General features: G+C 41.6%; 1 protein-coding gene across 13 annotated transcripts; it reads left to right on the top strand.

The window, feature by feature from the left end:
- Positions 1–1484: 1484 nt before the first annotated feature.
- On the top strand, positions 1485–26331 carry Hp1bp3 (heterochromatin protein 1 binding protein 3). Of its 13 annotated transcripts, none has more exons than XM_021630776.2 (13): positions 1485–1623; positions 5502–5697; positions 6232–6331; positions 7524–7677; positions 10096–10255; positions 12147–12290; positions 14286–14366; positions 15356–15507; positions 17273–17363; positions 20148–20307; positions 22821–22932; positions 23875–23997; positions 24605–26331. In XM_021630776.2, exons 2-13 carry the CDS (start codon positions 5602–5604, stop codon positions 24897–24899), a joined length of 1668 nt encoding a protein of 555 aa, XP_021486451.1. In that variant the 5' UTR covers positions 1485–1623; positions 5502–5601; the 3' UTR covers positions 24900–26331. The 13 variants fall into 13 exon arrangements, with proteins under 13 accessions (XP_021486451.1, XP_060235211.1, XP_021486456.1 ...); XM_021630777.2 differs by lacking the exon at positions 1485–1623 and adding an exon at positions 2038–2167; XM_060379230.1 differs by lacking the exon at positions 1485–1623 and adding an exon at positions 2706–2724.

The following is a 26331-nucleotide window of genomic DNA, read 5'->3' as shown; positions in this document are numbered from 1 at the left end:
CTCAGCCTCATGACTGGGACCCTGGGCTCTGGGCTAGAACTCTTTGAGTCAGTTAGCAGTTGCTTCAACTTTATCCATCTTTATGCCTGACCCCAAAGTTCCCTGTTCCTTTCTATACAAACATGGAATTTCAGTCCAACAGACTTAAGTGTCACAGGTCAACAAGCTGAGGCCTAGGGAGGGAGAAAGAACAAGTATTGCTGATAAGCATAATGAACTAATTCAGACACATTAAAGTATTTAAATACAGGTTTATTGGAAACAGCTCTTGTCGGGTTCACTGGTCCCAAGGAATGGGTCAGAGAAGCGGCCAAGCAGAGGGAGACAGAAAGCCAGGGGTGGGGGCTGCAGTGAGGAAGCACAGGGATTTAATCATATTTTCCCCTCCTTCAAATCCTCTCAGATCCTCCCCATAAATCCCATTTGAAGGGCTTGAATATGACACAAATGTTGCAGTGAATTGGTAATGTCACCAGTGCTGACACCAGTGAGGAATTTTGCTGGTGCTGATTTAATCTACTTAGAACTGTTGGAGTGTTGGCCACTATGGCCGGGAAAGCTTATGGCAGGGTCAGAGGACTGGAAACGTGTTTACTTGGTTTCCTAAACAAACCCTAAGAATGACTGACCTGCAGTTGAGAACTGGTCCACTACGGTGAGGCACACACCATTAATGCTTCCCGCTACTTTACACACTGCCGTTTTTCCAAAGTGGCTTTGAAGAATTACACCTACCACCCTTCTTTACTTCCTTTCCCTTCTTTACACGGCCTCTCACGTATGCCAAGCTAGCCTCAAGTTAGTACACAAAACGACCTTGAAAATGTGGGCCTCTTGCCTCCACCTCCTGGGTGCTAGCTCTACAAGCCTGCACCATCACAGGAGGCTTTGTGAGGTGCTGGCAAAAGAACCCAGGGCTTTCTTCATACCAGACACGCACTCTTTTAACAACTGAACCAAGAATTATAGTTTTCATCAGCGGTGGTGTGTAAATTGCCTGAATACGCGGATCTCAACGTAAAATGCCAATTCAAAGGCAACTCCCTTCCAATCCCGTGTTTTCTTTTTTGTTTGTTTTACGGGGGTTGGGGCGGGGGGGACCCAGTCTGTGCATGCAAATACAGAGGCTGGGCAGACTGGCTAACGGTGGAGAAAAGCACCACCCAGTCCTTGTACGGACAAAGGCCTGGCCACTGCACTGCCAATTCCGTGTGGACTCAGGAAGTGGCTGGTGTTGAGCCTAGTGCCATCTTTCAGGGATGAAGGGAGGCTGGAACCCCAAACATGAAGGACTCGGGGTCGGTGACCGAGACCGCGCCAAGCGCACAAGGAGGCAGCCAGGAAGCTCCCAGCAGCGTTGTGCCCAGCGCTGCCCGCCGTCCCCCAGCGCCCTGTCGCGCCCCCGCGCGCCCGCCCGGGCCCCACGTCGAGGGAGCGCGCGGGGGGCGGGGCCGGCGCGGGGGCGCGCGCGCGCGAGGCCGCGGGCAGGGGGGCGGGGCGGCAGAGCTCGCGGTGCCCGGCCTGGAGGACAGCGGTGTCGTAGTCGGCGGTCGGCTTTCGACGGTCGGCCGCAACGCTAAGGGGCCGCACGGGACGAGGGCGCCGGGTCGCCGGAGCTCAGAGGTAACGCGGGACGGACCCGGTGCGCGGGGAGTGGGCGCGGGCCCCGGGCGCGAGCGGCGGAGGCCGCGGGCCTGGTCGCTGACGCCGCTGCCCGGGCGCAGGGGGCGGGGCGCGGGGCCCGAGAACCGTCGCCTTTTGTCCGCCCACCGCGGCCGCTGCGCCCTCTCGCGTCGCGCCTGCCACCTGGCCCCTGCCCCTGCCGCGCAGGCCTCACGGGCCCTGCGGCGCGCGCTCCCGCCCTTGTTTTGTTTGGATTTGGGGAGGAGGGGCAGCTCTTCCCTGGTCGTGAACCCCCTTCCCCCCCTTCGGCCGCGTCCCAGCGCGCATGCTCCGGTGTGCGCCGCGGCGCCCTTATTGGCTGCGGGCTCGCGCATGCTCAGAGGCCCGTGGCCCGACTTCCGTCGCGCCCTCCACTCAGCCTGCTCTCAACGGTCTCCAAGCCGGTTCGAAAGATGCCGGCTGTAGTGACTGGCTGCGGCGGGCCCGCCCCCCCGGGTTCTCCGCCCCCGCTGCTGCCGCCGCCGCCATTACGGAGCTCCGAGTGGTGAGTGTGCAGAGCTGAGGCCCCGCGGGGACTCGATCGCGGAGCGGTCTCTGCACCGAGCCTCGGCCGCCTCCTTCAGCAGCTCTGCGTCGGGCCCGGCCCCCGCTCCGCCCGCTCTGCGCTTCCGCCGCCGCGGCTGTGTCTTGCGACCGCTCGCGCCTTTGTCTCCGCTGCTCCTCTGGGCGATGCTCGGCCTCTGTGGGCGCTGTTGCTTCGCTGCTGCTACCGCCGCCGCCCTGACGGCCTTGCGCTTCCGTGTTCCCAGGCTGACGCAGACAGGGTTGTCAGTGTCAGCCGTCTCATGCCCAGGCCCCAGCTGATCCAGACTTAACCAGACTTAACAAACCTTCCTTAACGCCCTTGAAGCTAAGCCCTCCCGCACGGCCTGAAGTGCTCGTCGCTTCTCCGACTGTCCATTGCTTTGGAGAGCGAGTCTTACTAGACCTGGACCTTATTCGCAAGCATCTTACAATGACATGAAATGTGGCTAGAGAGCCATTCTGCACCTGATCTTAGCTTAAAGGCCTAGAAGCGATTAGATGTGAAACTGCCACAAGGTTTTGTTGTTTTTTTTTTTTTTTTTTCCAAAACGTATCTCTTTCAGTTTCCGAGTAATTGTTCAAATCTGGTCTCCGGTTTTGTTTTGTTTTTGAGGTTGTTTCCCTGTAGTTAGCCCATGCTTCCTTGGGACTCACTGTGATCCTGCTTCAGACTCCTGGAGTGCGAGTGCCCGGGATACTACTGTGAACTATCACCTCGGAGTTCATATGTAACCGTGTGAAGATTGTATTTTTGGCCCTAGTTTTCAAACTTACTTGGGAGATGGCCGAATGAAAGTTGACTAGGAAGTTAGTGAAACCCATGTCGATGCAAGTCTTCCCTCCAGCGTGTGGAGCCATGTATTTTCTGTGCCCTGCCGTGATAGACATCAGTACATGGTGATCAGGGAGGTGGGAAAATTGCCAACAATCATGAGGCTTTATCTTAGTGTAGTGAGAAAGCTCAAGACTGGGCGCTTTATGAGGTATTTAGTGCTCTATTAGTGACATCAGAAAGTGAGCATATTACATGGAGGTTTATGGTGACTTATGAAATGCTAGTGCTTCCCCTAAAAACACAAGATTCTAAAGGATAGCAGTAATTTGAAATGTGTGCTGCAGCCCAGACCTACTGCTCTTTCTACTGCCATGGAACTGGGCTTTCTACTTCTGCAAGTCCTTTATTGCCTGTAATAAAACAACTTAAGCATTTCCCTTGTTAAAAGTAAGTCGTGTTACTATTCTAGCATTCAACTAAAAAGAACCCAAAAAAACCACAAGAGAACTTTATAAACCATAGCTGAAAATTTATTTTGGTTTTCATACCATATGAACTCAGGTAAAACGTAATTTTCATTTTTTAACAAATACTTGTTGAACTCCCATTCTGACCCTGTTATCTTTTAGGCAGTCAATTTTGTATCATGGCTGAGTAGAAGGAAAAAAAAACAAAACTCTTTGTTTTCACGTTTTCAGAGCAGCTTGCAGCTGTAATAGCAGCACTGGAGAGGCCAGTTAGGAGCTCTGTCATCCTCTGCTTCATAGCAAGTTTGAAGCCAATGCGTAATACATGACCACCACCTCCAACCCCAAATATATATATCTCAATACAGCTGTCTAAAAGGTCGAATCATTCAGAGTGCTGAACAAAAAGTTCAGTTACAAGGGTCACTGGTAATGTTAATTAAGGCAGTCATGGCTAATCATCCATGGCTCTCTTAGCTGTTAATGAAAAGTGATTTTAAGCTGGGCATAGTAGCACAGGCCTGTAATCCCAGCACTTGGGAGGCAGAAGCAAGTGGATCTCTGTGAATTTGGGGCCCACCTGGTGTGCACAGTTCCTCAGCAGCCAGGGCTACAACCGGATCTCAGAAGTAAACAAAATTAATCTAACAACCCACTAACTTCTTATAGAAGGACAAAATACTATGGGTTGGCCTTTAGTGAATAAACTAAGAGCTCAGGCAGGTGTTTTTAAAAATTTCCCCAAATAACTATAAGCGCTTTATTTTTTTTTTTTAACTACATGCATTTATTTGGGGTGTTAAGTGTGGGGCATGTTCTCACCACCATGCCTACATTAAGGTTAGAAGACAATCTTCAGTAGTAGGTTCTCATAACCACCCTATGGAGACCAGGGATCAGTCAGGTGGTCAGGCTTGTTCGTAAGTGCCTGTATCTCCTGAGTGTGTGTGTGTATGTGTGTCTAAGGAATTTTATTATAGACTATCAGGGTCTAGATAAGAGTTGTGGGCATTGTGTACACATAATGTGTGGAGGCCAGAGGTCACAGACTGGAGTCTTTTTCAGTTGTTGTCTGTCTTACATTTTTGGGACAGGGTCTCTCAAACTGAACCTGGACCTCATTTCAGCTGCACTGGCTGGCTGAACTTGAGGGATCTGCCTGCCTGGGCCTCCCAGTGCTGAGGTAGTAGATGGGTACCACCACAGCAGCTTTTGTCCTCATGCTTAAATACCCAATGAACCATCTTCCTCAACCCACCCAGAATACTTTTTTGTTTGTTTTGTCCTTTTTCTTTTTAAGGACACAGGGCTGTTGATGATGAGGTAAATTTCATTGGCTACATGAAGTTTATTTGTGATTTGTTTGTTCACTTGTTAAGATCTTGTCCTTTAGCTCAGAGTTCAAAATTCAGAATGTATCCCCTCCTGCCTCAGCTTTCTGAGTTCTAGGATCACAGGCATGTGTGCTCTATGTGTGGATATTTGATTATGCTTTTTTCCTATATGCATTTGCTTATGTCACACTAGGATAAGGTCTTGGATGTACACTTCTAGATGGTAATCTAAACTTACCCCCTGGCTCTGGAGGTTCTCCAGTGTTAAGTGCTCAGTGGTAGTTTTATTCTTTGTTTTCCTTTTTGTGAGAAAAAAATTTTTACTTTTTTGAGATGGAGTTAGAAATTCCAGTTAATTTTCTTGACCCCATGCGAATGATAACAACAAAGTCATCTTGTAAACTGATTCTTGGCTAGACTCTGCCCTTAATCTTCCTGAATTCTGGAATATGGCAAGAGGGGTTGGAGTGATTCCTTAACCCATTCCTGTCCTTGCTGCCTTTGTTCTTAGGGAAATTGCAAAGTTGCTGTGGCTTATGCATTCATCTTAGTCTTGCTTTACATTAATATGTTAATAATGTTGTCTTTTTAATAATAAGTCATCTGTAACTTAAAAGTTTTATAGTTTTATTAATTCCTTCTGAAATACTGAATTTAGACGTTTTTGTTTGGTTTTGTTTCTGTTGATCTTCACACCAAGTCTTTTCTGTGCTTTAGGTTGACTCTTCACCACACTGAAGCCATTAGGAAAAACCCTTGTGATTAACAGCAGAGGCTTCAGAGTTTGACCAGTATTCAGGCCTAGAAATTATTTTAAATGGCAACTGATATGTCTCAAGGTGAACTCGTCCATCCTAAGGCACTCCCTCTTATAGTAGGAGCTCAGCTGATCCACGCGGACAAGTTAGGTGAGGTAGGGGCTGATACATTCTTGAAGCTCACTCTTGGATCAACCCTTGACTTCAGGCTCTGCTGGGTTCTTCGTAGATAAAAAGCTCTTTTCGTCTTCCCCTTCCCCTCAAATTCCTTATAAAACTTTCAACCTTCTAAATCCAGTCCAAATTACCTATACCTGTTTCCATTTGAAGTTCTATCTAAAATATTTTAAATATTTTTATTGTATTTCACACTGGGTGGTAGTGGCACATACATTTAATCCCAGCACTTGGGAGACAGAGGCAGGGGGATCTCTGAGTCGAGGCCAGCTTGGTCTACAGAGTGAGTTCCAGGACAGCCAAGATTACACAGAGAAACCCTGTCTCGAAAAAGTAAAAAACAACAAAATAAAATTGTGTCACTTAAAAAAAAAACTTCTTAAAAGTAATTTGCATCAGATTCTGGAGTTAATTTGAAGAATTCTCCTACATCTTTAACACCCAGTTAGGTCCCTTGAGAGAGACAGAAAAGAACTCTATACCTGTGTGATTATGAGCATCTGCTTTTTTAGAAGGCAGAAGATAGCACCATGCCAATTCGTCGAGCTGTGAATTCTACCCGGGAAACTCCACCCAAAAGCAAGCTTGCTGAAGGAGAGGAAGAAAAGCCAGGTAAAGCAGCCACAATTTTAAAAAGGCAAAACACTTCAACTTGAAGTACTCCATAAATCTCTTCAACTGTAGTTATTGTCTTGTTCATGATAAAGTGTTAAACAATTGAGCTATTGGTGTACCATGCGGGACCATGTGAAGAGTGTCAGCCTGGGGAAATGGTGTTCCTCCCGCTGTTTATTCTAGCCTCATGTTCTTGCTACCTGTTAGTCTTTTTCTTGTGACCTTTTTGCTTTCTTTTTTTATCCTTTTCCTTTGTTCTTTTCCCTTGCACATCTTGGTTTTACAGGAATGAGCACACCTGTCAGGGCTTTTTCTTTGAAACTGGATTCTGTCTCAAAATCCTTAAGTGCTATATCTAATCTGGGCACCCATGCCTAAGGCAGAAGGGAACGTGAGAGTCAGAGTTTAAAAGTAATTTGGGCAAGTGTATTGGTTACCCCTGCAGCTCTACAGATCAGTTTACAGGCTGAGTAGCAACATGATGCATGAGACTATGAAGACTAAAAGGTGGCTTTGAATCTGAGGCCAGTCGGGGCTATAACATGACACTATCCCCCTGACCATCACAAAACACTTCTTACATTCTTGGCTCACTCATAAGAAATGACGAATTTTCACTTATATTTAAATTTTAGGCTTTACTTCTTTTAAAACTTTATTTCTTAAAACAGAGTTTGAACTTGCTGTGTAGACAAGTGTGACCTTGAACTCTTGTCCTCACCTGTATCTAAGTGCTGGGGATACCATGTGAGCTACCATACCCACTTCATGCAGTGTTGGGTATTCTCTCACATAACGGACTGTATAAACGCTTGAATAGTTGGAGGCTGGGTGTGGTGGCCCATGCCTTTAATTTCAGCATTCTGGAGGCAGAGGCAAGTGGATCTCTTTGCGTTTGAGGCCAGCTTGGTCTGTAGAGGAGTTCCAGGATAGCCAAGGCTACACAGATAAACCCTGTCTTAAAAAAACAAAAAATTGAGACAAAACCACACACTTGAAGACGGTGCCAGGCACAGGTAGTGCAGTGGCAGGTAGCACTCATACTCCAAAGACGTGGTTCATTTCAGAATGTGTCCTTTAATTGGAACAATTGGCAGCTCTGTTAAGTAACATGTCTTTGACTTTTATTGACTATGAGGTGGCTTGGGAGGGTCTACTATATCTAATTGATGCTTACCTTATATTTTAGAACCAGATGGAAGTTCAGAGGAATCTATTTCTACTGTAGAAGAGCAAGAGACTGAGACTCCACCTGCTACATCTAGTGAGGCAGAGCAGCCCAAGGGGGAACCTGAGAGTGAAGAGAAGGAAGAAACCAAGTCTGCTGAGGAAACCAAAAAAGAGTAAGGCCTTATGCTTTCTTGCTGATTGAAGACTGTATAGAAGGACTTCAGTCAGATTGTGTGAATGTGCCAGCACATCTGTTTATGCTAGGTATTTACTGTTTGGGTTTAGTTGTTAAAATTACTATTTGAAAAAGTTATTGTGTATGTTTGTGCTTAGAAATTGTTTAAGGAACATTTGATACGTTTTAAGCTTTCATGGAATCTCAGTAAGAAATGATAAGTAACTACAGAAACCTTACTTGAAAGACACTTCACCATTTGTTTGTACCTCTGTGCCACTAGTGAACTGTTTTTATGTGCTTGTTAGAGTAATAGTTACCTCATTTCAGGAGCAACATAAGCGGTCTGTCTAGTGAGTGAGCTCTGCAAGTGAGATTTCTGGTTGATGATTTTTATCTGTGTGCAAAGGTGGCAGTTGTTTTCAGTTGCTTTGTTTTTCTTAGGTAAAAAGGGGACAGACATTTTTGAGCAGATCTCACTATGTACCGCTAGCTAACTTAGAACTCCCTATGTAGACTGTGTTGGCTTTGACCTTGTGGTAAGAGCCCTCATGCCACTGCTGAAGTTGCAGGTATTTGCCACCATGCCTGGCCTTTTTTTTTTTTTTTTTTTTAAGGTGGAGAGCAAATGAGGAAGACAGCTAACATTGATCTTTGCCTTCATGAGCACCCACATCACGTGCACAAACACACATAATCTTTAAACAGAATTGTAATAGTTATATCTTTCCCATTCTTAAGAAATCTTTTATCCATATTCTTAAGAGTAAGATCTGTGCTTTTTATTGGCTATGCCATACTTCTGTTAGGTGAGTGGATTGCTGTTATTACTTACAATGAATTTTACATCAGCTCCAGTTTTAGGGGGATTTATTTATCTATTTGTTTGTTTGTTTGTTTATTGAGGCTGGGTTTTTCTGTGTAGACCTGGCTGTCCTAGAACTTGCTCTGTAGACTAGACTGGCCTTGAACTCAGAGATCCACTGTCTCTGCCTCCCAAGTGCTGGGATTAAAGGCGTGCACTACCACCACCTGTCCTTTGGTTTTTTTGTTTTTGGAGACAGGGTTTCGCTGTGCAGCCCTGGCTGTCCTGGACTTGCTTCGTAGACCAGGCTGGCCTTGAACTCACAGAGATCTTCCTGTGTCTGCCTCCTCGAGTGCTGGGATCACAGGCATGCATCCAAAATTTTTTTATTCTTGTCCAAAATTTTTTATTCTTTACTTTGAAGCTAGTTGATGTTGTTTTACTATTTAGATAACTGAGACATCACATGCTAAAAACATATACTTGGGACTTTTAAGTTCTTTTTCCATATTCAATTGCATCTGTTGTAATGCTTACTGGTTTTTATTATTTTATTATATATATATTTTTTATATGTATGGTTATATGTATGCTATTTGAGCATGTGCATGGCTAGTGCCATGGAAGCCAGAAAAGGGTGTTAGATTCCTTGGGAAGATTGTTGTGAGCCATTTTGTTGGTGCTGGAAACAAACCCAGGTTCCCTGGAAGAGCAGGAGGTGCTCTTATCTCTGAGCCATCTCTACAGGCAGAATGTTTACTTTGTTTTTATTGTCATTTAATGTGATTGCTCTTTCTTGTGCATAAGAGAAACATCTGTCTAGCTCTTATCTAAGAGGAATTTCACTTACAGTACCAGGAAGTTTTTAATGTTATATCTTGTAAATTTTTGCTTGTTTTTTATTTTATTTTAATTTTATGTATATTGGTGTGAGGGTGTCAGAGGAGTTACAGAAAGTTGTGAGTTGCCATGTGGCTGCTGGGAATTGAACCTGGGTCCTCTGGAGAAGCAGCCAGTGCTCTTAACCGCTGGGCCAACTTTCTAGTCCAGATTTTACTTGTTTTACAACTTTCTTCCCCTAGGACAAGGTTTCATTTTGTAGCTGTAGCTGTCCTGGAACTTGCCTAGGCTAGTTTAGTCTCGAACCTAGGGATATTGTGTTTCCTGAGTGTTGGGATTACAGCCCTGCACATGGCTCTCCCTCTGTTGTCTTCTTTTTTCTTTATATAATTATCCGTTGGTGTTAGAGGACCGTTGGTTCTAGGACCCCTATAATACCAAGATCTATAGGTGCTCAAGTCCTTTCTGTAAGTTAGTTTAGTGTTTCATGTAAGTTTAGGTGTATCCTCTTGTATATTTGAAACTACCTATATGTTACTTCTAATACCTAATATTAGGTGTGAGTGCTTTGTATACAGTTGCTGTGCTGTGTTACTTAGTGACTAATAACAGGAAAAGTTGCACATGTTCAGTACAGATTCTGGTTTCCTCTAAAGTATGTATAGTCTTCTGGTTTGGAATGTAAATGTGTGAGATCCTTGAGTACAAAATGTTGACTGTTCCTCTTTCTTAAGAGTTCATCTTGCATAATGAAAACTCTTTGTTTTTAAGTGAGAAAGATCACACTAAAGAAAAGGAGAAGAAAGTGAAAAAAACGATACCTTCCTGGGCTACTCTGTCTGCCAGCCAGCTAGCCAGGGCCCAGAAACAAACACCGATGGCTTCTTCCCCACGGCCCAAGATGGATGCAATCCTAACTGAGGCCATTAAGGCAAGTTATTATTTGAAGCATGCAATTCACTGAAGTTTACCCTCTTCATCTTTTCCTTATTTAGAAATAGCTTATTTGGTCCAGATATTAGAACTACCTATGGTATTCAAAGCCCTAGGTCATATTCCTGACACTACCTAAAACAAGTGTGTGTGTGTGTGTGTGTGTGTGTGTGTGTGTATGAGAAGTGATCACCTAGTGAAAATGAAAAGGTGTCAGTGTTGAGTTCATAGAAAATAGCACTACAGAAATTGATAATCTGTTCTATTAGATAGCAGATACAGCATTTAAAAGAAATAAATCATTTATTGCCTTTGTGACAGGTATTCATTTTTCTGTAGACATTTGTCTAAATAAGATAGAAATCATAAAATATCTTCATTTTTACTCAAAACTCCCCTGAGTCTGTGCTTTTTATGAACCCAGTTTTATCTCATTCATCTGGATTGTCTTTGAGTCATATTCAAAGAAAGCCTGAGAGAAATCCTGGTGTACTGAAATTCCTTTCATAAAATGGGCTGGTTCTATTATGATAGGATTGTTGTATTTTCTTCACTTTAATGCTAAAGATCTATTTTCCTGTTTCCGTGATAAAATACTCTGTCAAAGCAAGTTATGGAAGAGTTTGTGGGGGGTTTGATTGTTTTTGATTTTGAGACAGGGTTTCTCTGTGTAGCCTTGGCTGTCCGGGACCTCACTTTGTAAAGCAGGTTAGCCTCGAACTCAGAGATCCACCCAGCTCTGCCCTCTGAGTGCTGGGGTAAAGGCATACGCCACCACTGCTGGGCATTTCTGTTTTTTTTAAGATGTATTCATTTTTATGTGTATGGGTGTTTTGCCTGTGTATATGTGCATATATACATCACCTTATTGCATGTCTGGAGCCCATAGAAGCCAGAAGTGGTCATTGGTTCCCCTGGAACTGGCATTGCAGGTAGTTGCTATATGGGTGATAGGAACTGAACATACGTTTTCTGCAAGATCAACAAGTGCTCTTAACTGCTGAGTCATCTCTAGCACCAAAAAAGGGTTTGTTTTAGTTCTCAGTTCAAAGTATTGCCCCTCATGGACTGACCATCAAGGCAGCAGGAGCTTGAAATGGGTGATTGTGTCAGGTGTAGAGGTTGTATGCCTTTAATCCCAGCACCTAGTAGGCAGAGGCGGGTGGATCTCTGTGAATTCAAGAAAGATGTATGCTCTACATAGATCAGGACAGTCAAAACTATCTCAAAATAAGAAGGGAAGAGGGAGGGATCGGGTGGTGGCTTTACATCTTTAGGCAGAAGGCGATGTATACATTTGTTCAGATCCTCCTCTAAATAGCCTATGAGTCCTGCCCAGGGACTGGCCCCACTCAGAGTTAAGGTGGGTCTTTCCATGTCAGTTAACTTCAGATTGTCTCTCACAGTTATGCCAAAAGGCCTGTCAGGTGATTCTAGATTCTATCAAGTTGACAATCAAAATGGTTACATAAATACAGACTAGCATTGAAGTGGAAAAGTGATTTTCATTATGGTTTAGGGCTTGAATGTTTTTGTTTTGTTTTGTTTTGTTTTGTTTTTAAAGACAGTCTCACTCTGTAATCCAGGCTGGCCTTGAATTTGCAGAGATGCACCTACCTCTGACTCGTGAGTGGTGAGATTATAGGTGTGAGCCACCATATCTGGAAGTTCATGTGATTGTGAAAAATTAAAATTGTTGCAGAAGTGCTTGTTAGTGTTATTTCTCCACAGCCTTTACAAGCTTAAGTTGAGCTGCCTGAAGCATTGTTCATTTTTTCCTACCACTTTACCATTAAGTTCACTTCTAAAAGAATTTATTTAGAAAATGATTCAGAGTCTCTAATAAAAGAAATAACTAATATTATATGTATGGTTTGAAAATCTTGCAGGCATGCTTCCAGAAGAGTGGTGCATCAGTGGTGGCTATTCGGAAATACATCATTCATAAGTACCCTTCTCTAGATCTGGAGAGAAGGGGCTATCTCCTTAAGCAAGCACTGAAAAGAGAGTTAAACAGAGGCGTCATCAAACAGGTACTAAACCACCATAGAAAATGAGATTACTTCATGTATCAGCTATGCTAAGTCCATTTATAGCAGTAGTTATGTATATCCTTCTTTTGTTAAAAGTGAGCTGTATGACTTTGAAGTAATTCAGCCAGACCTAGTCTTACTATGTGAGGCCAGGCCTCAGAGCCCTAATGACAGATACCTTTGTAGGTTACTTGTAATAGAAGCAATATAGCTGTGTGATTTTTCTCTGTTTGTTGTCTTTGGAGACTGGCTTATGCTTGAAATTACATGGTTCTGAAAATAACAAGGTTAAGGAATAACTGTTATTACCATAGAAGATTACTGGCTTTTATCTTAGTTTTTTCTTAGCTCTCAAGTGGAATTTATGTAACTCAACTGGTTAGTTAAAAATTGGCTTGTAGAAGCCTGGTGTGGTGGCACACACCTGTGATCCCAGCGCTAGGGTAGGCAGAGGCAAGTGTATCTCTGTGAATTCAAGGCCAGCTTGGTCTGTAAAGTGAGTATAGGACAGTCAAAGCTAGACATAAAAACCCTGTCTCAAACAAACAAACAAAAAATTGGCTTGTAGGTATATTCACCTTACAATTATTTATTACATAAACTATTAACACCGGGGAGCTAAAGAGCATAAGATAAAGCCTGAATTGAACACTGGTTTCAGACATATCTGTGCTACTTTGCTTAGTTCTTCAAAGTATTGCTTCTAGTTGAAACAGCTTAGGATGGATGTTGCAGCTCCAGCTAAAACCCTGATCATACACAATGTCCTGGTCATACTGCCTTGAGAAAAAAATCGTAACAGTCTTTTAGGCAAAAATGGCCCTTATCTCATTAAGTACTCTTCAGACGCTCACAGTGAGAAAAATGACCATTAAGATCCCATGGTAGCACAAAGAGCTAGTCTTAAGATCTAGTTTATCACATTCCCAGAGCTAATGTGGTTCTCTGATAGTTTTCTACAGAGTATGATGGGTTTAGTTCTATGGTAGTCAGACAGTTCAGTTTTGCTTAGGAACTCTCAGGGAGTAGTTAATTCTGCAGATATATGTAGTGGGAATTTTGGTTTCTTTAAAAAAACAAGTAGCAGGGCTTTTTAGCTCAAGCCTGTAATCTCAGCACTCAGGGAGGCAGAGGCAGGTGGATCTCTGTGAGTTAGAGGCTAGCCTGATCTGCGAATGAGTCCAGTATAACCAAGCCTACACAGATAGACCCTGTCTTAAAACAAACAAACAAACAAACAAAAAAAAAACCACTCACAGAAATATTGTAAGAATATGTTTTCATCTTAATCCCAGGTGTGGATAAAATGTGAGGCTGCTTTGCAGCAGCTGACTGATGCCTCGTGCTCTAGCAGGACCATGATTTTGCCAGCTGCCAATAGTTTCTGCGATTGTGTGATGTTTAGAATTCTGGGGACTTTTTATAAATGCTAGGCCTTCTAGGGGAGGAGAGCTGTTGGCTGTTGGTCAGTTTGTTGTAGTGTGCAAGGAAGAAACAACAAAAAGAACAAGCTTGCTTCAAGGTCTGCAACACCCCTATCAGCAGGAAGTAATCTAATGATAATGTTGTTTCCTTTGCTCTTACCCATTTTTCTCTTTTATGTAGTGTTAGAGGGTTGGAAGGGTGGAAGAAAGAAGAACCCACAAAGTAGCAAATGACAGTTACAAATAATATATTGAGTGTATTCTTTGTGTTGGGTACTTATGGGTCCATCAGTGAACAAAATGGTCCCTATTGTGTGGAGGTTACTTTTTTATGTGATTAATAAAAATCCATTTATTTGTGTGAAATGTTTGATCAGATAAGCCTGAATGACAGGGTTGTCCAGGGTTGACTGCTTGGTGTCCCGTCCCAATCTTGCCTCCTCAGCTCCACCGTTCTTTCCTTTCCAGAGTTCAGGAGCACTTCACATTAGCCTTTGCACCACGCGCTCTTACCCTGTAGTGTGAAGTTACTAACTCAGTATTGGAATAACTCAGATTCCATTTACTTTAGGTAAAAGGAAAAGGTGCATCTGGCAGTTTTGTCATGGTTCAGAAATCAAGAAAAACACCTCAGAAATCCAAAAACAGAAAGGTAAGTCTATGCTGCAGTTTGAGTGAGTGTTGAAGTACTGAAGTACACTGAAGATCAAGCATTGATGGTGTGCCTGCCCATGTGAGTAGCACTGTTGGAAGTGCAGCCTTTCTGTTAAGGGCTGGAGAGCTTGTAAGTAATTTCTCCAAACTAGTGAGTAGAATAGCCATATTGCAAACCTTAGCACTCCATCTTTGTTAAGCCAGTGCTCTTCAGTACCTTATATTGAATTATGGACAGCTGTATGATTTATACTATTTTTTGTGAACTGTATTTTAGCTAGAAGAGATACATACATTTCTGCCTAAACCCCACACTGTACTCAGATCACTTTTTGTCTCATTTCTGTAAATACTAACACCCACAACACAGTTTCATTGATTAAAAAATATGGCTAGAAATTAAAAAATGAAATAATATTTGTGTTAGTGATTAAAATTATGAGTTGTCTCATTCTTACACCTCTGAAACTTTTATACCTTCTAAATTTTAATTTAATTTTTATTTCTGAGACAGATCTCTCTACATATCCCTTGCTATCCTGGAATTCACTGTGTAAACCAGGCTGGCCTTGAACTCATAGAGATCTGCTTGCCTCTGCCTCAGCTTTAGAATGCTGGCACTAAGGCACATGGCACCAGGCACAGCCTCATACCTTTTTTAAGTAGAACTTTATAGCATTTGAGAAGTGGTGTTGGTAGTGTGCTGCCTGCTGCTGTACTTAATTCTGTTTCTGAAAATGAAGTAGACCTTTAAATAACTGACTCTCTTCCTTTTGATTTCTGTGTGTATGTTTTGCTCTTTGAATCTGAAATTATTACCTGACAACTGCTACAATCCATACTCTGATTTATTTGAATATGGGAGAAAGTAATTTTCTGTTTGCCAATTGATTTGACAGTGATTCAGGAAAGCCCTGGAGTTGTAGGTAGAATGTGGGCTGCAGCTGTCTGTTCTGTATTGATTGTAACCTTGATGCTCTGTTGCAGAAGGGCTCTGCAGTGGATCCAGAACCACAGGTCAAACTGGAAGATATTCTCCCGTTGGCCTTTACTCGACTTTGTGAACCTAAAGAAGCTTCCTATAGTCTCATCAGGAAATACGTGTCTCAGTACTACCCTAAGCTTCGAGTGGACATCAGGTATTAACTGTTGCCTAGACTTGAAAGCAGTGCATGCTGTTTCCTGAGCCCCTTCTTGAGAAAGGACATAGATGAAATACTTAAGGGTTTCTTTGGAATGAGCCAGAAGTAAAACTTTTTGTTTGTTGTTTTGTTATCTTAATTCCCCATGTTTTCATGTCACGTGTACAGGTTTTTGTTGGTAATGTTCTTCTGTTTGGTTTTTAGTTGGTTTTTTTTTTTTTTTTTTTTTTCAGAGCTGAGGACCAAACCTAAGGCCTTGCGCTTGCTAGGCAAGTGCTCTACCACTGAGCTAAATCCCCAACTCCTCGTTTGGTTTTTAAACCCAAACTACATGATCCTTACAGAGTCTAGATGTCCCTCAGTCAGGTTCCAGGAGCCTCCTTGATACCAAAGTTTTACAAATAGTCAAGCTTATGTTTTACATTGTTCTGTCTGAGTGATACGATGTGCATCTTTATGTATAATTTCTGTTGTTTTTAAGATAGGAGCTCACTGTGTAGGGTAGGCTACCATCAAACTCAAAATCTTTGAGTTTCTGCCTTCTGAATAGCAGAATTACTCCTGGCTTCTGTGTGTTTACTTTTCAGTACTGAAAACTGAAGCTAGGGCCTCATGTATGCTAAAGAAGCCTCTACCACTTAACTGTTCCTGGCCTTTAGACGTTTTATTTTGAGACATTGTTGCATTAAATTGCCTAGACATGCCTTAAACTTGTTATTGTACTGTGTCACCCTGCTAAGTAGCTGGTATTATAGGCCTGTACCACCCATCTTCTCCTCTTGTTTTTATTTTATTCTATTTATTTTATTCTATTTTATCTGTGTGTACACCTGCATGCCAGAAGGGGATATCAGATTCCAGTATAACAGTTGTGGTTGCTGGGACTTGAACTTAGGACTGGAGGAGCTGACAGTGGTCTTATCTGCTGAGCCATCTCTCCAGCCCTCCTCTTGTATACTTTAAGTCTTCCCTAGAACACTTAAAATACCTAATATAATTGTAATATAAATAGGTTTATAATATATAGAATAGTGATAAGGGAAAAGTGTGTATTCAGTATAAGTGTAGCCCCCCACCAAATGTTTTTGATCCAGGATTGATTTGGTTGCTCCTGCAGAATGTGTAGTTACAGAGAACCGCCTGTAATTCTTTTTCTTTTATTGTTTAGTTTTGAGATGGTTTCATGTAGCCCAGGATGGCCACACACTTGCTTTGTAACTGGATTGTCTTGAGCTTTTAATCCGTGCTTCCTCCTCCCAAGAGATCTGCTCACAGTGTGTAGCACCACACTGAGCTCCTGTGTGCATGTGCATTTGGAGTATGTATGGAGGCATGTGTTTGTGTGTTCAAATGTATGTGTAAAAACATAGGTCTGAAGTTAATATTGAATGTCCATCTTGATTGAGCCACTGAACCCTTTGACTAGTCCAGCTAGCCAGCTTACTCCAAGAGGATTTTTTGTTGTTTTTTTTTTTCCTGCCTCCTGTAAGCTGGAAATACTGGTGGACCCCCACACCACTTAGCTTTTACATGGTATCTGGGAATCTGAGTTGAAAGTTTGTACTGTATTATTGGGATCATGTATATGTCAGTAACAGCTTCTTTAGGAGGAAAGGAGTTCTGTTTGTCTAGGATACCTGCAATTATTCTGTTTTTGTTCATTTTGACCCATAATAGGGATTATAACTTTAGATCTTAGAAGTAGCCCTGTATCTATTCTTTCATTGACATATTTATCACTATTTTTTGTTTTTCTCTGCAGGCCCCAGTTGTTGAAGAATGCTCTGCAGAGAGCAGTAGAGAGGGGCCAGTTAGAGCAGATAACTGGTAAAGGCGCTTCGGGGACATTCCAGGTTAGAATCTTGGTTGTTGAGAGCTGGTTGAGTTTCAGAACCTCTTTTATTCTCAGACTGTGCTGAAGACCCTTAAAGGTTTTGTCTATAAGTGTTAACATCTATCAGTATTTACTAAATTATAAATTAAAACTCGGAACCAAGCCTGGTGCCACACACCTGTAATCCCAAGCCTATCACAGGCTACATAGTGAAGTCATGTCTCAAAAAATAAACAGAATTTGCAAGGTAACTCAGCAGGTAAAGGTGCATGCCTCCAAGTCTGATGATCCAGGACCCATGTGGTAGAACTAGAGAAGCAACTGTTTCACGTTGTCTTCTGACCTCCACACACCTTTGTATCCATATAATTAACTAACAATAAATGGAACTAACTCAGTTTGCAGACCAGATTGCAGTCTGCCTGTCTCTGCCTCCTGAGTGCTGGGAAAGGCATTTACATTAACTGTCTAAGCTGCCTACGTGCAGAATACTGGGATGTGAAAGCAGGAGAATCATGTTTGGAGTTCTTTTGGCTCTGTATTGAGATGAAAGACAGCTTGGGTTGCTTGACACCCTGTTTCAAAACCAAAACCAAAAAAAAAAAAAAAAAAACACCCAAAAACCAAAACCTGTATTTTTAAGTTAGTTCACATAAAAATAATAGTAACCAGTGGCTCATGCTTTAATCCCAGCACTGGGAAGGCTGTGGCAGGAGAGTTGCCATGAATTCAAGGTAAGTCTGCTCTATATAATGAATACCAGGAATGCCATAGATATGTAGCAATAAACAAAAATATAAAACAAACAATCCCACAATACTAAACCTTTTACATGCTAAATCATGTACTTTTTATGAAAAATAGCTGTGTCTTCAGAAAACTGGTTAAAAAAATACTTTTTACATGTTTGCTAATTTTTTTTGTTTGTTTGCTAATTTTTTTTTTTTGCTAATATTTTTAATGTCTACCTTAAGTTGCTTTATTTAATGTTTTTTTGGTTTATGAAGATAGGCTGGCCTTGTGCAGAAATAGAGAAAGAATATTTTAAGATAATTTTCAGATAATTACGGATATTACTTTTTGATTCTACAGCAAAACTCAGTGAATGGTAGATTATTTTAGCAGCTTTATTGATTTAAATTAAAATTTATGATTAACCCATTTTTGGTAAATTTTCAGTGTTGTGACGGTCTCCAGAGTTGAGTTTTGGAAACTGCTGCTTCCCTGAAAAGATATCTTGTGACTGTTGTAGTCACTTGTGATTTTTACTTCTAGCTTCAGACAACCTATAAGATCTGCTGACCTTTCTTCACATTTTATACAGAAGAAACCATTCATTGTGTGGCCTTTTGATGTTTGGCTTGTCTGTTTAGCATAATGTCTTGAGGTTTTTTTTTTTCTTGTAGTAGCTTGTGTCAGTACCTAGTTCATCCATGTGGATTGTTTCCATTTTTTTTAGTTAATAATGTATACATTTGTATCCAAGTGCCCTGTGTAAATACATGCTTTCTTCCAGTGAAGTCAGTAGCTAGGAATAGAGTTGGTAGCCATAGAGAGAGCAGGACTACACCATTTTACATTTCCACAGAACCTGTGGTTTCTCCAACCTTGTTAGTCTGTTTGGTACAAGATCCATGCTTGTGGATAAAGTGTTCTCGCTTCAGGTTTTTTGCTGGGCATTTTTCTAACGGTTACTGATGCTAAGTACCATTTTATGTGCTTACTGGTCACCTGTTGATTTTCTTTCCTGAAATAGTTGTAGAAAGAACTACTTTAGCCAGGCATGGTGGCACACACCTTTAATCCCAGCACTCGGAGGCAGAGGCAGGGGGATCTCTGTGAGTTTGTGGCCAGCTTGGTCTACAAAGGACAACCAAGGCTGTTAAACAGAGAAATTCTGTCTCAAAAAAAAGAACTATTTTTGCCCATTGTAAAAATTGGGCATTTGTTAGGAGATCAGATATATCAAATATAGAACTTGAAATATTTTTTCTGATTTTACTGCTTTTTAGTTTTTGAGACAGGGACTTTCATAACTCAGGCTAGCCTTGAACGTTCTGTATAGTTGAAATTACTTTGAACTTCTGATCTTCCTATTCCTATCTCCTAACTAAGTCTTGGAGTTAAAGGCACATGCCACCATCACTCGTTTAGGGGATGTTGATATTTGTACACAGGGCTTCCTGTCTGCTGACAAAACTGTGTCTGAAAACAATAAGTAAGCCAGTACTATACAGCATTCCCATTTTCTTTTCCTGTTTGGCTTATTGTTACTAATCTTTTGTTTTGTTTTGTTTTGTTTTTTGTTTTTTGAGACAAGCTTTTTCGGTGTAGCCCTGCCTGTCCTGGAACTCACTCTGTAGACCAGGCTGGCCTCAAACTCACAGAGAATCTCCTGCCTGCGCCTCCCAGTTACTGAAATAAAGGCATGTGCCACCATGTCCAGTTTTACTGCTGTTAATCATTATTTCTTAGTCTCAGCCTGGAATTAGGCCATGTAATTTTCTGGTGTTTGATTTCCTAAATATTTATCTATTTCTCATGGCACAAGGCCTAAGGATTTAAAATACCTATTACTGTTTTAGGAGGATTAGAGGGGTTGATGGAAGAAGAAAATATCCAAAAGAGGGTTGGGACTTCTCTGTTAGATTGAAACCTGGTGAGTCCCTGATGCGATAATTCATTGTAAAACATATCTGTGCTGATGCAGGAGCTCCGACCCACCTGGTGCAGAGGAGTCTTGTCTTGACCTGCTTTGGGAGAGTGTTGTCTTGATGCTTTTCTCTTCCTCCTTGGAAAACAGCTGAAGAAATCAGGGGAGAAACCCCTACTTGGTGGAAGCCTGATGGAATATGCAATCTTGTCTGCCATTGCTGCTATGAATGAACCGAAGACCTGCTCCACCACTGCTCTGAAGAAGTATGTCCTGGAGAACCACCCAGGGACCAATTCTAACTACCAAAGTAAGAGTCAAGAGTGTGTGCGTTTAACTAGGACTAGAGGAATATTCTTACAGAGAAGGTAATGTTGAAGCATTAATTACTGACAGAAGTCATCAAGACTTACCTTTCACTGATTTTCATGCTTATTATTTTTATTTATGTATATGTGTGTATGTTTGTGTGAATATATGCACCTGTCTTTTGGTACCGGCTGAGGTCAGAACAGGGTGTTAGATCCCCTGTAGCTAGAGTTACAGATGGTTCTGAGCAGCCTGAATATGAGTGCTGGGATCAAACTCAGGTCCTATGGAAAAACAGAAAGCGCTTTTAACGTCTGAACTGTCTGTCTCTCCGTCCTTTACAGGTTTCAGGTCTGAGATAATGTATCATTGTTTCACCTAGGCTGGCACTCAGAATCCTCAGGCCTCAGCCTTTCAAGTGCTAGGTTTACTGGCACTACTGGTTGGCACTTCTTGTTAATTTGCAATTACTTCCAAGTCAGAGGTTATTATTGGCTTAAGCCCTATAACAAGATGTATTTATCTCAATAAATTACATTTACCAGAAGCAGTGTTTTGATATTAGAGACTAGTCTGTAATTCAGTACCTACCAGCATTTTTGCATGTGCTGGTAGAAAATGGCAAAGTTAGCACCTTATTAAGAGCTACTAGATTGCAAAGATCTAATGTAAAGAATCTGGAAATTCTGTAACTAACAGAAAGTACAAACTAGTATATTTTATTTAACTAATTTTTGCTTTATGTGATGGTAATATAGTCTCTGCTACTTGTGAGGCTTAGTTGGAAGGATCACTCAAGACTAGTAGTTTGAGGCCAACCTGGTAACAAAGCAACATCCCATCTCAATAAAATAAAAGAAACACAATTTTGAAGCATGTGGGTTTTTTGTTATTTGAGAGAGGGTCTCACTTTGCAGTGCTGGCTGACCTAGAACTCGCTGTGTAAACCAAACTGACCTCCAACTCAGTACTCCACCTGCCGCCTGAATACTCAAGAGTAAAGGCATTTGCCGCTACACTTGGCCTAAAGAACTTTCTTTTTCAAGTAGTCTAGGCAGGGTGGTGGTGGTGTACCCCTTTAATCCCAGCACTCAAGAGGCAGAAGCAGATAGGTCACTGATAGGTCTAGGCCAGCCTGCAGAGCGAAAACGACAGAGCAAGTTCTAGGATAGCTAGGGATACACAGAGAAACTGGGGGGTTGGGGGGGCTTAGTCCAGGCTGGCTTTGAACTTGAAATCCTTCTGCCCTAACCTCCCAAATAACTGCCCTTACAGACACCACTACAACCAGCCAGGACGCCTATTTAGCAATGTTTTCACTTTCATTTACACTGAAGCTGTCTTTTTTTGAGGAGGTTATCTTTTTTTTGTTTGTTGATTTTTATTTATTTGTTTGTTTGTTTGTTTGTTTATTTACTTATTTATTTATTTATTGAGGCAGGATTTCTATGTGTGCCCTGGCTGTCCTGGAACTCACTCTGTAGTGAGTTTCAGCTGGCCTCAAACTTAGAGATCCACCTGTCTCTGCTTTCCAAATGCTGGGGTTAAAGGTGTGCTCCATTGATTGCCCAGCTGAGAGTATCTTTTATTAATTGAAGTCTCTTATATTTTTGATGTGTCTTTGCATGCAAATGAGAATTTTGAGTCCTCCGGAATTATTCCATTGTTTTGTCATTTTATTTGTAAGAAATTTACCCTGCTTATCCTTTTTGTGCTATGAATAGTTAGTGTGCGTGGGGGTGCGTGTGTCATTGGTTCCATGGATCTGTCTCCACCTCCTAGTTACAGGGTTGTGGGTGCACACTGCTGTGCCTGTTGTTTACATGTGTGCTAAGAAACTGAACTCAGGTCCTCAGGCTTACACAGCCAGCACTGCACCAAACTGAGCCATCTCCCCAGCTCCTGCTCATTTTGAAATATAACTCTGAAGTCACAGCTGGGCACCTGTAATCCTAGCACTCAGGGAGGCAGAGGCAGGCGGATATCTATGAGTTTGAGGCCAGCCTGGACTACAGAGTGAGTTCCCAGACCGCCAGGGCTACACAGAAGAAACCCTGTCTCAAAAAAACAAAACAAAAAGATAGTAACTCTGAAGTGATTATTGGTATATAACTTAGAGGTTCCATGTTAGACACTTGAATGAGTGTAAATTAAATAGTTAGATTCAGAATTGTATTAACCAGTTACGTGCTACCTACTTTACCTAAGAAAAAGACTCTTGACCTCTAGACTCAAGATAATGATTTCATTCTAAATACTTGTTTATCTTTTCTGTGAAAAAAAAAATTGACTCATGGATTCTAATGTCTCCTTTTACTTTTTCAATATAACTTGCAAAATATGTGGGCACAAAAATTGTTTTATAACTAATGAATACAGTCAGGAATAAAGGACTTAGGTAACATATACTGGTTAGTATGTGTGATCAGTGTTGACGTGGTTTACATTTAATTGTGGTTGAATGACCAAATCTGAATATATAAACCTTTTTCATTTTTGAATTTTTTTGTAAAGTGCATTTGCTGAAAAAAACTCTGCAGAAATGTGAGAAGAATGGGTGGATGGAACAGATCTCTGGGAAGGGGTTCAGCGGCACCTTCCAGCTTTGCTTCCCCTATTACCCCAGGTGAGCTCACAGAGTGAATCACTGGCCACTATAGATTTGAGTCTGTTTCTGGATTACAAGCTTGGGTTAGTACAGCTTGCCTCATTACTGTTACCCTGACCTGGAACTATCTGAAAGTAATGACTTCCAAAAGGTTCTCATTAGAACAGGCATTTCTGCTGTCCTAGAATTGCTGCTGATTTCACTAGCTCTTGGAGAGTCATTTTGGTGTTCATTCTTTATCTTTTTAAATGGTAGCAACAGTCAAATTGCCAGAGAATTAAATATTAATTAATCATCCAGAAAGTCAGATGGGCAACTCTGCCTTCTTCAAACTTTTATTTGAAAAACCTGTCTCCTGTTCCTAATGTCTTTTAATTTCAAAACAGAAACATGCATGAAGCTCTTAGCAGCTACACATCTTTTTGTGAGTTGGTGCTGGAACACTGTTAGGCTTTTATTTCCAGTAAAATGCCATAGCCTGTGCTGTGAGGCTTTTGCTTTAACAACTCTACATTGACACTTTCTTACCTAATTATCCTTTAAAACGTAGACATTACTTCATTGAAAGTATGCGTAAGCTTTCAGACACTAAATAGTAAACTGAATAGTCAGGTCATATATGTGCTTTCTTTCTGGAACTACTAATAGAAAAAAGTTTTAAAAGAGTTTACAAGTGTAAATTTCTTGTCCGATTTCTCTAAAATTTTGACTGCTTAATAGTGATAATTCATTTAACTAAGTGATAGGAAGATGGGGGTAAAACAGGTGGAACTTTCCTAGACTTATGGTGGCTTTGTATGTATGTCCAAAATAGGTCAAACTATAAACAGATACTTGTAGTCTAACTTGACATTTTGAAGGAGTCTGAATAGAAGTGGGCAAGTCTGGTGACAGGCATCTGAGTTCGCATCATTTTCCTTGTTTTACATGAGACAGTGTTTTACTTTTTTTCTACCTTAGCCCAGGAGTTCTGTTTCCAAAGAAGGAGCCAGATGATTCTAAAGATGAAGATGAGGATGAAGATGAAGATGAGGATGAATCATCAGAAGACTCTGAGGATGAAGAACCACCACCTAAAAGAAGGTATGCTGTGAAGAATCTGCTGAGACAGAACAATAAATATCTCAGAGCTGAAAATGGAGTTGGGCCTGTAATTCCAGCTATTAAGGATGCTAAAGCAGAGTGAGTGGGAGTTCATGGCAACTGTGGGCAATTTATTGAGACCTTATCTCAAAAAGTAAAGCAAGACCTGGTAGAATACTCAAGCCTAGAGTGTGTCCAGTATCACTCAAAAGAAGTGGTGCTACTAAAAGGGGCGAAGGATAGAAATGTGCTTTAACCACTTAAGATCCTTCTCAGATTCTTTGGGTAATATTTAAACTATCTTTTCCCTTGAAAATTCAAGGACTCTGAACTTCAGGCAGTGTGAATAAGTGATGTCTTCTTTGGTCAAACATAATATACATGTCTGTAGCTTATTCAAATAAGTAATTCCATATTGTCCCAGGAAATGAGCTGTAGACTTATGAATCAGTTAAATTTGTACGAAGCCTGTATTGAGAAATTAGTCAAATTTCTGTTTTTAAAATAGTGATCTCTATATGAGCTACTTTTTTTTTAAGCAAAAGGAACTTGGCTTGGCAAAGTAACACTTACACTTGGTGATACATTTATTCTTTTGTTCTCACAGCTTACAGAAGAAAACACCAGCCAGGTCTCAAGGGAAGGCTGCTTCTATGAAGCAGAGAGCATCCAAGCCTGCGCGTAAAGTCCCTGCTGCCCAGAGGGGGAAAGTGAGACCACTGCCTAAGAAAGCTCCCCCCAAGGCCAAGACCCCTGCCAAGAAAGCCAGACCCTCACCCTCAGTTATCAAGAAGCCTAGTGGGAGCTCCTCCAAAAAGCCTATGGCCAGTGCAAGAAAGGAAGTGAAGCTGCCCAGCAAGGGCAAATCTACCATGAAGAAGTCTTTCAAGGCAAAAAAGTAAATTTTATAGGAAAAAGGGTATCATGATGGAATTCAAAATCTTATTTTATAAGGTCAGTGTGCATTTGTTTTAGTTATAATGCTTTTAAATTTTTTCTTCCCATATGAACTTTGTGGAAGGAATATAAACAAACCAATGTAGTCATTTGTTAGCTTTAGGTGCTGTTCTCAGTGCCTGCCTCGTCATCATTTTAATTTCTGCCATAATCCTGGACTTCGCTGAACTAGGTAACTACCCTGTTCTTTTGCTCCTCTTAACCCTGACCTTCATGCTCTCTCTTTTTTTAACGGTCCTGTTTGGGTTTTTTTTTCCCCACTCCTTCAAGTTAAACAGTTGCAAAGACTTTGTAGTGAGCACCAACAGGTCTGGTGCTGGAAGTCAAGAGGAGACAGGCACACTGTCAGAAAGGCATTGCCTCCTGCCTGGAGACTTGTTAGAGCTGTGATGATTAACCCTGGCTGTAAAGTCACTCCACTAACATTCTCTCCAGCTTGAGCCAGAGACATTTTAGCTTTGGAAAGAAGCCCCAGTCTCTGCGATCCCATAGATTGTGAAGACCTCAGCTCCTTTGGTCACTCTGACCAACTGCCAAGCGCGCTTTACTCCCCAGAGCATTGTTCCCTTAACAGCAAGCACAAGTTGTCTGCACCACTTGGTTTTTGACTGAAGGGGAAGTACAGGAATACGTGGAATCTGATTTCTGGTGTTGCTTATATTACCAAAAATGACAGAATATTCTCCATCAAATGTCTAGATATATTTTTAATACTTGGGGCATGCTTTGTCAGTCCCTGTTTGAGAGTTCCTATTACTAATGTAGAAATGTTAAGTGGTAAAACATGTAATTTGCTAAAATAACCAGATTTCAGATTTACCTGTGAGTGGGTCATTCCCCACCCCCACCCCCCCATTCTTTCCATAGTACTTTTGATATCAGGCAAATGGTTTCGTTTTTGAGATATTTTAACAGAAGAGAGGAGGGGGGAAAAAGCAAATGAAGCTGTACTACCTAACCCTCTTTTTGTATTTGTTTTAGGATTGTGAGGTTGTGTAAAATAGCACTAGCTTTCTACTTGAGAAATACAGTTTCTGCTTATCATTTATTCTTTCCCTGTGCCACTTGGTATTTTAATTGTCTTAAACTTTTTGATGTATATCCTCTGGCTTACATGCTGCTAGAGGAGAAGGTGTTTGTTTGAGATTCATTCCACTTGCAGTGTCTCCTAGGATCCCCACAGCTTACCTATGGCTGGGAAACGGGTTTGAGAAAATGGGCTTGAGTTGGATCCTAACCTGTGAGATCCCATCATGAGTCATTGGGATTTGTGTTGCATGTAAGGCAATCTTTCCTGTTGTAAATCTTCCTTTTTTATGTACATATATTTTGAAAAATATGAATAAACATGAAATTTTAAAAGCTGCAGAACTACAA

This window comes from Meriones unguiculatus, chromosome 3, assembly GCF_030254825.1.
Source record: "Meriones unguiculatus strain TT.TT164.6M chromosome 3, Bangor_MerUng_6.1, whole genome shotgun sequence".
NCBI lineage: Eukaryota > Metazoa > Chordata > Mammalia > Rodentia > Muridae > Meriones > Meriones unguiculatus.
This window is presented reverse-complemented; position numbering and strand designations above follow the sequence as displayed.

Bases quoted from the DNA above. Each gene is read 5' to 3' on its own strand.
- Hp1bp3 (XM_021630776.2), top strand. From the start codon at position 5,602: ATGGCAACTGATATGTCTCAAGGTGAACTCGTCCATCCTAAGGCACTC. The intron at 6,332-7,523 runs GTAAAGCAGCCA...CTTATATTTTAG, and splicing joins AGGAGAGGAAGAAAAGCCAG to AACCAGATGGAAGTTCAGAG. The intron at 17,364-20,147 runs GTTAGAATCTTG...CTTGGAAAACAG, and splicing joins GCGCTTCGGGGACATTCCAG to CTGAAGAAATCAGGGGAGAA.